Here is a 12,004-nt window from a genome sequence, read left to right as displayed (position 1 = left end):
GACAGAATAGCTTGCAGAGAATGAAAATTCAGTGCTTGCTTTTTTAGCAAATAAAAGGATTTTTAAGCTCCATTTCAGTAGTTTGGATTAGTAGTTTGGATATTTTTCTTGGAGAATTTAAAATCCATATCTCCATTTATATCTATTGATCCTAATAGCTGTATTTCATAGAGACAGTAATGGAGCTGGTACTAATATCTTCTCTGCATATTTATATTTTGGTAAGCATGGATTCAAGCCTCTTCCACAGATTTACAAGACAGTAACCTTTTTATTAGTTTATGCTCTGGCTAGTTCCAGAGTATAAACTTTTATAAAAGTTTAAAAGTTATAAAAATTATAAAATATGAACTATTTAATACTTTTATAGTATAAGCCTTTAAAAAATGCTGGTTTAGAATCTTTAGTTATTCTTTGCATAAATGTAGTAGAGTTGCCATTTACAGTTTTGGGTTTTGATGTATTTTTCTCTGTTTAAACTGACATTCTTTCCAGACTTGTGCATTTAGTTTTCCTAATTCCACTTGGATTTCCAGTCAGCTGTGGTTACTTTGCACTGGGTATTTGGAGAGGATTTGTGTGTGTCAGCTTTCAGTGCTAGTTTTTAAAAAGTGAGGTGGTGACAATGACATCAGAGTGTTTGGTCAAGAACATGAGCAATGGAATTACTACAATTGAGGATTACAGGCTAACAGTTCTTTTTGCACAGCTTTCTTAGTGAAAACTTAATAACTTAATTTTTTCTGACTGATCTGATTTATGTCTCTTTGGATGATAAAGAAAATTAGAGGGAACAGCTGATAGTTATCAAGTTTCTTGTAATGTTTATTAGTTGTTGTTCAGTTGTATTAAATAAGACAAATTTATCTCTTAAATGTTGCAGCCAAAGGGAAAGGAAGTGGTGGAGTGAAAACTGCTAAACTCTATGCGTGGGTTGCACTCCAGTCCCTGCCAGAGGAGATGGTGATCAGCCCCTGCCTACTGGATTTCCTAGAGAAAGCTCTGGAAACCATTCCCATTACACCCATTGAAAGGAATTACACAGGTAAGTTGAGCATTTGTGGTCTCTTTATGCTTTTTTTTATCTCTTGGTGGCACTGAGCTGCTTTTCCCTTTAGATTCCATTTTCTAATGAGTTCTTGTGCTTGTTAAAAGCTGTCAGTTCACAGGATGAAGACATGGGACAATTTGATATACAAGATCCCTTAGAAGAGTCCACAACGTCATTAGTATCATCCTCAACATCAGCATATTCGTCCTTCCCTGTGGATGTGGTGGTTTATGTACGAGTTCAGGTGAGGTTCTAACTCAGCATTAAGGCTAGTAACTTTAGTCACAGCTTTTAAAATAATCTATGCTTCTAAGTTTGCTTTTTAAAAAATAAAATACATTTTCAAGTGTCCTTTCTGAGATATTAATGTACAGTGTGATGATAAAATAGGAGTTTTGACATAGTTTAGTCCCTTGGAGACCAAAGAAATGAGCTATTTTGAAAAGTCATGAAAGCTCTGAGTATTTTTTGTCATCACTTTGTCCTTGTGTTTTGGACTTTTTTTGAAAGTATCTTTCATAGCTACTCTTTCTATCCTTTGTTTATAGGTACCATTGCAAACCAAAATTAATAATTTCAGATTTTCTCAGTTTATGTGGAAAATGTAGGAATACACAGTTAGGATCTACAGGGCATCGTCCATACTGCTTAATATTTGATGTGTCCAGGATTTTTGTATGTGTAAGAGAGAAAAGTGCTACTGTGGAGTGATTCAGAGCACTTGAGCTTGATCTGAACGTTGCTATTTTTCCACTTTGCTCAAACAACATTTTTTCTTGGCATAAACTTGATTGTGTTGCCAAATTGAAGAACCTATTCTAACACTTTTTTTTTTTTTGCCTGTGAAAATTAGCCACAACAATCTGTACCCTCTCTCAGCTTTTAGCTGGAAACTCATTTGGCCAAGAGTGTTGGCCCTGGTGAAATTAATGTATCTATATCAAGTTGTATGCAATTACCTTACTAATTCTAAAGCCAGTCTGAAAAGGCTGTAATATGCTCAGATTTAAAAATCAATCCACAGCATGTTATAATCCAAGTTTGAGATGTTTTCAGTATTTCACATTTGTTCACTGAATGCTTTCTTTTCTTGCTGTGCTTTAGCCCTCTCAAATCAAGTTCAGTTGCTTGCCAGTATCAAGAGTTGAATGTATGCTGAAGTTGCCTTCCCTGGATCTCGTTTTCTCTTCAAACCGAGGAGAACTGGAAACCTTAGGCACAACATACCCCTCAGAAAGTGTGTCCATTGGTGGCAGTACTTCACAGAGTGGCTCAAAGAACTCAGTTAGCAAATCTGGAGCACCAGGTAATATGTGTAGGAATGCTGATTCTCTGCTATGGCTCACATCAATACCCAGAATATTTCAACTACATTGCTGCAGAAGGGCATAATTTGAAGTGTACTTGGTCTGTTTAACATTGCTGTTAACATTAAGTATTACTTCACATTTGAAAACGCTTTCGAAATCTAATTTTTTGCCAAAAAATATTGACTTTAGGTTCCTCACCTGGCCTGGGCAGCCCTCTTGGCAGGACACGGCACAGCAGCAGTCAGTCAGACCTGACGACTTCCAGCAGCAGCTCTTCAGGCCTGAGCTTTACCGCCTGCATGTCCGACTTCTCCCTGTACGTCTTCCACCCCTATGGAGCTGGAAAACAGAAGTCAGCTGTTACCGTGCTGACCCCCGGATCAGGAGCCTTAGGTACACAGCACGGCCTTGTTTGCTTCAACTAACCTTGTTCAACTTTGGCACGCTTTTCTGAGCTGCAGAGTGCAAAAGCTCACGGGAGATTAAATTTTTTCCTTCCTGCTCTTCTAGGAAACGTGGATGAGGAGCCCACTTCGGTCACCGGCCGCAAGGATTCTTTGAGCATTAACCTCGAGTTCGTGAAAGTCAGCCTGTCACGGATAAGGCGCTCGGGAGGTTCCTCCTTCTTTGAGAGTCAGTCTGCGAGCAAAGCTACCAGCAAGATAGATACCACACTGATAAACATATCTGGTAAATGCTGCTTCCATTTTCATCCCTTCTATCCAGCTAATTAGGGAACCGCTGTTCCACTGATGGACTTCACCCTGGGCAGCTTTTGTATCTGTTTGTTGAGAGCCATCTACTTGCAGTTGTGTAGTAAAATTTTTGCTCTTTATGAGTGAGGTAGGGATTGATATATTAAATGTAATGGTGCTTGGAGTATCTGTTTGCCAGCTGTGCCTTTTTAGCCTCCTGATCCATTTAATGTAACTAAATGGACTGGCTCAAACACATCCCTGACATCAGTCCATCCCACTTAATGTGACCCTTGCTACCTGGTGCCTATGAAGCTGCAGTGAGAGCTAGATTCCTGAATACTAAAGGAACTAAAAATGGGGTTTAAAGACTTATTTAGTCATTTTCTGCCCCTGACGTAATTACTGGGCAAACAGCTGAATGGTTGTGATTAATCTGCCACTGAAGCCCTCACGTGAGGAGTCTGAGGCACATCCAAAAGAAGTAGGACTTGACATCATTTATATTCTTAGGTTTCTTTTTGCATTTATGAAATATATTTGTATCTAATATTGGATTTGGAGAAATGGCATAACCTTAGGAAAACTATTTTTGCATTACAGCAGAGATAATACTGCTGGGTGAAGAAGATTTTTGACTATATTGAATGCCTTTTAATTACATTTGGTTACCAAAACCTGTTACTACAGAGAATTTACAACTGTCTGTATATGCTTTTTCTTTTTCAGCTGTCTGTGATATAGGATCTGCTTCTTTCAAATATGACATGCGCCGACTCAGTGAGATTCTGGCCTTTCCCAGGGCTTGGTACAGGAGAAGCATTGCTAGACGGCTTTTCCTTGGGGATCAAACAATAAATCTGCCAAGTAAGAGACTGCTTATCATGAGAAAACTTTTTGTGCAATGAGTTATTTATAGGCATTTATTACCTGTGCCTTATCACGTGTGTGACTAGATATAAATGTATCATAAGTGGCTCCGTGCACAGTCACTCAAAGAAGTTTAACAGAAAATCCTAGAAGGAGGAATTTAAAAATTTATGAAGTAGGTCATTGAATAATTTAAAGAGCATATTCCAAGGCCAGGTTGGATGGGGCCCTGAGCAACCTAATCTAGTGGATGGCATCCCTGCCTCTGGCAGGCTTGGAACTAGATGATATTTAAGGTCCCTTCCAACCCAAACCATTCTCTGATATTATAATATATTAATGAAGACAGTAGAAAACCTTTAGTTACATTAAGCTAAATATATTTTAACACTCTCCAAATGCTTCTAATTATATGGGAGGATATAGTTAGTCAAAAATGAAATAGTTGTTCTGCATTTGATGTGCTGCTTTTCCTCCAGCAGCATCGGGTCCTGGAACACCAGATTCCATTGAAGGAGTAAGCCAGCATCTTTCTCCTGAATCCTCACGGAAAGCCTACTGCAGGACATGGGAGCAGCCCTGCCAGTCTGCTTCCTTTACTCACATGGCACAGTCACCTAATGTTTTTAGTGAACACAGTGCAAGCAGCAGTATGTCACCCGGGACAGCATCTCACAGCCTAAAGTCTCCAGCTGTTACAAGGTCCAGGAGTGTGTCTGACTCCTCAGTGCCTCAGAGAGGTGAGTAGACAGTGATTTCTTTAGGTTTTTTGAAGTATTTCCATCAGTTGTATGAAAAAAATTGTCACCACTGCTTTGTAAAAAGCAGTCATAAAATATTCTTTTCCACAGTGCCTGGGAGTGGAGAGTCAAAGGCTTAGAGAGAGGAAAATGTCTGAAATGAATGAATTAAAGTGTACTGTGTTAGCTTACTTTCTATAAAATTGCATTATTGGTATCTGTGAAGTGAATCAATATCTGTGACAACTAAAGCAACACATATTGCAAATCCTCTGGTTTTCATTTATCCTTACTCATAGTTTTGTTGTGTTCTTTAAATATGGTGTTTGTCAGTCCTTTCGTGATATTCACTATGGATATATTCTGCCAGATTTTCCTAGCATGTGGAATAATGTAAATTTTTGTCTCCTTTTTTTTTTTTGTTTAGATGCTCTCTCAAAAACATCAACTCCATTTAATAAGTCAAATAAAGCTGGAAGCCAGCAAGGAACACCATGGGAAACACTGGTTGTTTTTGCTATGAACCTAAAACAATTAAATGTTCAAATGAATATGAGCAACGTAATGGGCAATACTACGTAAGTATAAAACAAGATCAGGCATGTTTTAACAGATGGGGTTGTTTGGGGGGCAAAGGAACGTCTTCCCCACAGACTGTTAACAACCTGTTGTCTTTAGCTTTAAAATCCTAACTTTGTCAGTTTGGAACTGTTAATCCTCTCATGAATACTGTCGATGCTTAATCCTGAAGTCCCACGTGCCTAAACCACATTATTTACTGGTTTCCAGTAAATAATATTTTGTCTCTCTTTTGACAGCCTGGATAAGTGTTGTCTATTTTCACCTCTGTTCCAGGTGGACCACCAGTGGTTTGAAAAGTCAGGGTCGTCTATCTGTGGGAAGTAGCCGAGATCGGGAAATTAGCATGTCTGTGGGTTTGGGAAGATCCCAGCTGGACTCCAGAGGGGGAGTGGTTGGAGGTACCATAGATGTTAATACCCTGGAGATGGTGGGTAAGTTGGAAAGCTGCCTGGTATTAGCATATGCTCCAGTCAACAAATGCAAAAAACTAAAGAATATACACAGTACCTTACTTTGTGAACCTGCTAGTATGGAAAAATCATGGATTCTTACTTGTGCATTCTGACTATGGAACACACTTTGAACTGAAGGGTTAACCTTCTGATCAGGGCTAAGTCAGTCTCAGGGTTGCAGTAAAATTACACTGTCTAGTTGTGCAACCCTTCAGCTGTCTGGACAGATGGCAGCTCAAGGATTTGACAGCAGTTCAGCTCCTCCTAGACCTTCACAAGTGCTTATGGTCAGGGAAATGCCAAACTGGCTTTGAAAAGGGGCTGGATGTTCTGGTGCTACACCAGAGTCATGGCCTTCCCATGCATCTGGAAAAAAACCAGTGCTTTCTCAGTCCCCTGCGTATCCTCTGGATGGCATAAAGGTGTTATCATTGGAAAAACTGATTTCCTTACCTCTAATACTGCATTTCTATATTGTTTTGCTTCCATTTCAGCTCATATTTCTGAGCATCCAAACCAGCAGCCCAATCATAAAATTCAAATTACAATGGGTTCTACTGAAGCACGTGTTGACTATATGGGATCCAGTATCCTAATGGGAATCTTCAGTAATGCTGATCTTAAACTGCAGGATGAGTGGAAAATTAATCTGTATAATACTTTGGATTCAAGCATGACTGATAAAAGGTAATAACGTTTCCTATGTTTAAAATGTGTAATGGTTGATAAGGTCAAATGACTTCTGTCCAGTTCATTTTTTGGGGTTGGTTTGTAGTTGGTTGGGTTGCCAGTAGGAAATAGATTGACTGCTAATGTTCCTGCTATTTTCAATATCTAGTGAGATCTTTGTCCATGGGGACTTGAAATGGGATATCTTCCAAGTGATGATTTCCAGATCGACAACACCAGACCTAATAAAAATAGGGATGAAACTCCAGGAGTTCTTCACACAGCAGTTTGATACAAGCAAGCGAGCTCTGTCCACCTGGGGACCTGTTCCTTATCTCCCTCCCAAGACAATGGCCAACAACTTGGAGAGAAGTTCACAAGAGCAATGTAAGTGGCACAAAAAAATGACATAATTTCCCATTAGGACGTTTTAATTGCAAAAATTCCTCTGAGCAACAGTGTCAATGAAACAGATAAGAAAATATCACTCATAATGCCATGTTTTACTAAAAATATAATTGTGGCAGCAATCTTTTCTGCATCTTTCCTGAAGTTTGTTGTTCCTGTTGACTTTCCAGTGTTGGATGCAGCCCATCATCGCCACTGGCCAGGAGTTCTGAAAGTGGTATCTGGGTGCCATATATCCTTGTTTCAGATGCCATTGCCAGAAGATGGAATGCAATTTGGAGGATCCATGAGTTTGCATGGAAACCACATGACACTGGCTTGTTTTCATGGGCCTAATTTCCGCTCAAAGTCATGGGCCTTATTTCACCTTGAAGAACCAAATATTGCATTTTGGACAGAAGCCCAGAAAGTTTTGGAAGATGGTAATTTAAACCCTTTCCTCACTTCTCTAAATTCCTTTAAATGAGTTTTTAAAGTTTTTTGATATATAAGAAGAAATCAAAGAAAAAATTATTTTCTTTAAGTCTGAATCAAGATTATTTCCCACAAATATACCACTTACCTAAAAATAATATCTTTTCTCTCCATCTTTAGCACAATTTACTTTATCTGCAGAATAATGCAAAGTACCTTATCAAATATATTGGATATGTCCCTGATAATATGCCTACAAAGCGAATTGTCTGACATGTTAATTGCTTGTGTGTGCTTATGTAGTCCTTTCTCTCTGTATGATGGATTTTGATGGTCTTATTGCTTGTATTTGTCTTAAGAAGTTTTACTGTCTGTAGCTACTGAGGATGTAATTATTCTGTTGTTTGCAAGCTTTATACCAATTTTTATTCCACTGGCATACTAATTATTTCTGTTAAATACCTGTACAAGGAGAGGGAGAGAAAATCCTGCTACCCTCACCAAGCTGCTTTTCCTTTTTTTTTTTTTAATCTCTCACCCCGTGCTGCCCACTCCTTCAATCCAGGTACTAGTGAACACTCCACATACATTGTGCAAACCTTGGACTTCCATTTGGGCCACAACACAATGGTCACCAAGCCCTGTGGAGCCCTCGAAAGCCCCATGGCCACAATCACAAAGATAACACGGCGCCGCCACGAAAATCCACCCCATGGAGTTGCCAGTGTGAAAGAGTGGTTCAATTATGTTACAGCCACAAGGAATGAAGGTTGGAGTCATGTTCATTAAGTCTGGGGATTGATCTGCTGGGAGATGTTTCTGCTTAAAAACTGCTAAACTTGAAGTGGGCTACAGGCAGAATGGAAGTTTTTTCTTCCTGAGGACCTTATGGTTGGAATGAAGCAGGGGAATATGCTGAAATTCCTCTTTCACTATATGCAAAAAAAGTGTTGTTTCACATTCAGTTGTGATCTGGTAATGTAAGGATGTATTTTCACTGTATATAAAGGTTTTATGGATTAAGTTAAAGCAGGAATATATTTTAGCCTTCCATCACCACTTACAGCTAACACTTAAATTATTCATCTGCCGAAAGCTGTTCAACCTTGAGCTGTTTCTTGGCCTTAAAACATTTTGAATCATGTCTTTAAATCATTGTTAGTTGGAAAATAAAACCTTCAAGCAGTTAAAATAAATCTGAAAATACAGCTGTTGATTTCAGTCACAAAGTGTAGAGTCACTAGTTGACATTAATAGAACTTCTGTGAAATATATATGGCATATAGTGAGAAACGAACAGATGATAATTTCTTGGAAAAGTGCTTTTAAATGATTGATTTACTATTCTAATATTTATTCCTTTAGAAAGACCCAGCAGGAGGTAGTGGTTGAAGTTCACAAATGGAGGGCCTGTCTATTAGATGTTTTTGTGTAGCTCTGTGAAGGATTTAACTATATAAACAACAACATTTGGTTGTTTGACCTTTCCTAGCCATGCTTTTGGAAGCAGGCTCAAAGATATAATCTTCTTAATAATTATACAATTTTACAAGTGACCTTTCTTAACTTTTTTGCCTTGTCACAATTAAACATTTCCCATTGTTCCTGCAGAGTTGAACCTGCTTCGGAATGTTGATGCCAACAACCCAGAGAGCAGCACAACGGTGAAGAGCTCCAGCTTGCTCAGTGGCTTCAGAGGTGGCTCCAGTTACAACCATGAAACTGAAACCATCTTTGCATTGCCAAGGATGCAGCTGGATTTTAAATCTATCCATGTTCAAGAGCCCCAAGAGCCTTCGTTACAAGGTGCAGGAAACATAATTTGTTTTTCTTGGTCTAAAACTATTTCTCACTAATGAGGAGTTAAATACAGGGGTAATGTGCTGGTAAGAGAAGAGGATTTAATCTGAGAATTCCTGTAGATCTGCAAGAAAGGATAAAATTTCATGTGGAGGGACATTTCATTTTATGTTTCTACATAAAACGTAGAGGGAATTCTGTTGAGAGAGTGAAGATCTAGTCCAGAGACCAGTGATTATAGACTAAAACTTAGTGAGAGAATTGATAGGAACATTTGAGCTAGATTGGCTGTGCCTAGGGGGCTGGTTTTCTTATATTTATTAAAATCTTAGAGAAGAGGAGGGCCATTCTCAGAAAGGGAATACGAGATAGGAGCCTAAATTTTATGCTCTTGTTTTCAAAATGGTATCTTCAGACTTCAAATCTTCAAGTGATTTGTATTCAAATTTTATGTACTTTTGCATATACCGTATGTGCTTGTAAGTGTATTAATACTGTTTCTATCTGACTGTAGATACAAGTGTTAAACCAAAGGTGGAATGCAGTGTAGTAACTGAATTTACAGACCACATCTGTGTAACTATGGATGCTGAATTGATCATGTTTCTGCATGACTTGGTGTCTGCTTATCTAAAAGAAAAAGAAAAAGGTGAGTTGTTGTTTTATGAGGTAACACTTCTCTGACAATCTGCAGTTGTCAGATTATTTGACAGTAAATATAGTCTGTCATAATCTTGCTCCTATTTTGACACCTGGTGTTTAGTTTAACTTTCTCTTTGGTACAGACAAACTGTAAACTGTTTTAGGAAGCTTTACTTTTTTTATTGTAATCCTTTCACCAGCGGACTCCTTTGAAGACATGCATTTTTCTGACCTCAGAATGCTTTATTTTTATACATGAATATGTTCAGTTGCAGCATTCAAATTTGGTGTGTTCATTCTTAAATAATATGTGGTCTGCACCAGAAATTCTGTAAAACTAAAACACAAAGCGGTTCTCTTTTTGTTGAGATTTGTGCCTCTGTTTTATTTCAATTCAAAGAGAATTCAACTGAGCTGCTTGAGACTGACTGGTGTGGGGTTTTTCCTATCTCCACTTTGCAGCAATTTTTCCTCCTCGCATTTTGGCTGCTCGACCAGGGCAGAAGAACTCAGTTGGTGTTCTGGAGGACAGCTCCACTGACAAGGAGGCAGAGGAAAGCATTACTTACACTACAGTCGACTGGAGAGAATTCATGTGCAATACTTGGCATTTGGAACCCACACTCAGGTAATAAGCTGCTTTATCTGCAGTCTCTTTGGCTATGCATGAACTTCTAGATTAGAATTTAGGCAGATTAAGGATATTGTTGAAGGCTCTTCAAAAATAGGATACAGGAAACTTAAACTCATTAATTTCACTCTGTCCTACAATAGCCCATTCACTTTCAGCCATGCAGTTTTTCATCCTGAAGTTTTCCATTTTTAGCATTCCGGTTTTAGTTTTTAAACACCTTAAAATTAAAAAAGGATAATATACTCGTTGCTATATGGCACGTCAAACTTAGCACAAAAGAACAGTGTGAATGGCAGCAACTCACTACTCTCTGTATATAATCACTGAAACTGCCTTTTCTCTGTGTGGGTTTTGTTTGGGTTTTTTTAACCTCTTCTGGAGCACCTGAGTGTTCATTCACATATAAAAACAACACATCAGGCCAAACAAATCTTGACAATTGGCATTTTGTGCTAGCAGTGGTAATAAATCAATTTAAACATGATCTGCAGGCAGCCCAGTCTGGTTTTTCAACTCTTTGAACATTCTCTTCCTTCAAGATGATGTTCCATTGATCATCTTGAGCTTATCTATATAAATCAAGTTTGAAACAATGCTTGTTGGATTTAAGTTGGTTGTAAGTAACAGTGGGAAAAATTGATTTTTGTTTATACAAATGCCTTTTGCTATATTTATATATTTGAGATTGACTCCTCTATTTATTTGGGGTTTTTTTAGATTAATATCCTGGACTGGGAGAAAAATTGATCCTGTTGGTGTTGACTACATCCTCCAAAAGCTAGGCTTTCACCATGCAAGGACTACTATCCCTAAATGGCTGCAGCGTGGTGTCATGGATCCTTTGGACAAAGTTTTGTCAGTCCTTATAAAGAAACTCGGTACTGCATTACAGGATGAAAAGGAAAAGAAAGGAAAAGACAAAGAAGAATATTAAAAATACAATGTGACAACCGTAACTCCGTTTGATTTTATCAAAGTGTTTTATTATATTTTAAGAACTTAAATATGGTTTAAAGAGAAACCTAACAGCTTTTTGCTACTCTATTTAAAACTTACATTGTGAGTAACTGTTTACTGTGGTACTTGATACCATTCTGTATTTGAAGTTATTGCATGATGATGATGACCAATGTAAATTCTGTGAAGGAATAGCTGGAACACTGTAAATCTGCTCCTCAGCGTCCGTTTTATTATGTGCAATATGATCCTGCATCTTTACAATACTTGCAGATTAACTGTGAATTTTCTTAAAAGTTTTATTTGCCATAACACAAACCCCTTGTTGATGTGACCAGTAATTGATTTGTCAATGTAGACTGGTGTAAATTATATATATATATATATACATATATATATAACTTATGAAACTGTGATTGCCTTAGTGCTAAAAATCATGAAGTTTATTACACTTGTAATAAAATTTAACTACTGTACAGGACTTTATTTTTTTTTTTTCAGTGAAGAAAGGTGAACAAGAAGAAGAAAGTGTTTTAAGTGTAACTGCGCAGAGTGGGATTTAAGTGAGGTAAATCTCAATCCTGGCCGTGTGCCAGGAGCTTTCTTGGAAAGCAGCCAGGAAGTGTGGCCCCAACTGATAAATTCTTTATTCTTTGTGCCCATTACCAGTGGTACATCCTTCTCCCCATCTTTGTTTGCCTCCGCCTAGGTCTGAGACGATGGAAGCATGCCCCGCCCCAAACCTTAATAAGGCAATTCTACCAACAAGTGATTTGTTTT

At 38.2% G+C, this 12,004-nt stretch overlaps 1 protein-coding gene across 11 annotated transcripts in view; it reads left to right on the top strand.

Moving 5' to 3' along the window:
• Window positions 1–11,705, top strand: part of KIAA1109 (KIAA1109 ortholog) — a 90,768-nt gene extending 79,063 nt beyond the window's left edge. For 6 of the 11 annotated variants that reach the window (XM_029964039.1, XM_029964040.1, XM_029964036.1 and 3 more), the window contains 17 exons: window positions 884–1,045; window positions 1,156–1,295; window positions 2,156–2,357; window positions 2,551–2,754; window positions 2,872–3,051; window positions 3,786–3,923; window positions 4,406–4,666; window positions 5,094–5,244; window positions 5,522–5,679; window positions 6,195–6,387; window positions 6,539–6,756; window positions 6,948–7,199; window positions 7,757–7,960; window positions 8,803–8,997; window positions 9,506–9,640; window positions 10,096–10,261; window positions 10,985–11,705. In XM_029964039.1, the coding sequence (XP_029819899.1) occupies window positions 884–1,045; window positions 1,156–1,295; window positions 2,156–2,357; window positions 2,551–2,754; window positions 2,872–3,051; window positions 3,786–3,923; window positions 4,406–4,666; window positions 5,094–5,244; window positions 5,522–5,679; window positions 6,195–6,387; window positions 6,539–6,756; window positions 6,948–7,199; window positions 7,757–7,960; window positions 8,803–8,997; window positions 9,506–9,640; window positions 10,096–10,261; window positions 10,985–11,201 (3,176 nt within the window). In that variant the 3' untranslated portion in view covers window positions 11,202–11,705. The remainder of the gene's footprint in view (window positions 1–883; window positions 1,046–1,155; window positions 1,296–2,155; window positions 2,358–2,550; window positions 2,755–2,871; window positions 3,052–3,785; window positions 3,924–4,405; window positions 4,667–5,093; window positions 5,245–5,521; window positions 5,680–6,194; window positions 6,388–6,538; window positions 6,757–6,947; window positions 7,200–7,756; window positions 7,961–8,802; window positions 8,998–9,505; window positions 9,641–10,095; window positions 10,262–10,984) is intronic. The other 5 variants (XM_029964042.1, XM_029964041.1, XM_029964033.1 and 2 more) reach the window with 2 other exon arrangements.
• The last annotated feature ends 299 nt before the right edge of the window (window positions 11,706–12,004 follow it).

The sequence above is a fragment of the Manacus vitellinus genome, unplaced genomic scaffold (assembly GCF_001715985.3).
Source record: "Manacus vitellinus isolate BGI_N305 unplaced genomic scaffold, ASM171598v3 scaffold_69_pilon, whole genome shotgun sequence".
Lineage (NCBI taxonomy): Eukaryota > Metazoa > Chordata > Aves > Passeriformes > Pipridae > Manacus > Manacus vitellinus.
Note: the sequence above shows the minus strand (reverse complement) of the source record. Positions and strands in the feature narration are given on the sequence as shown.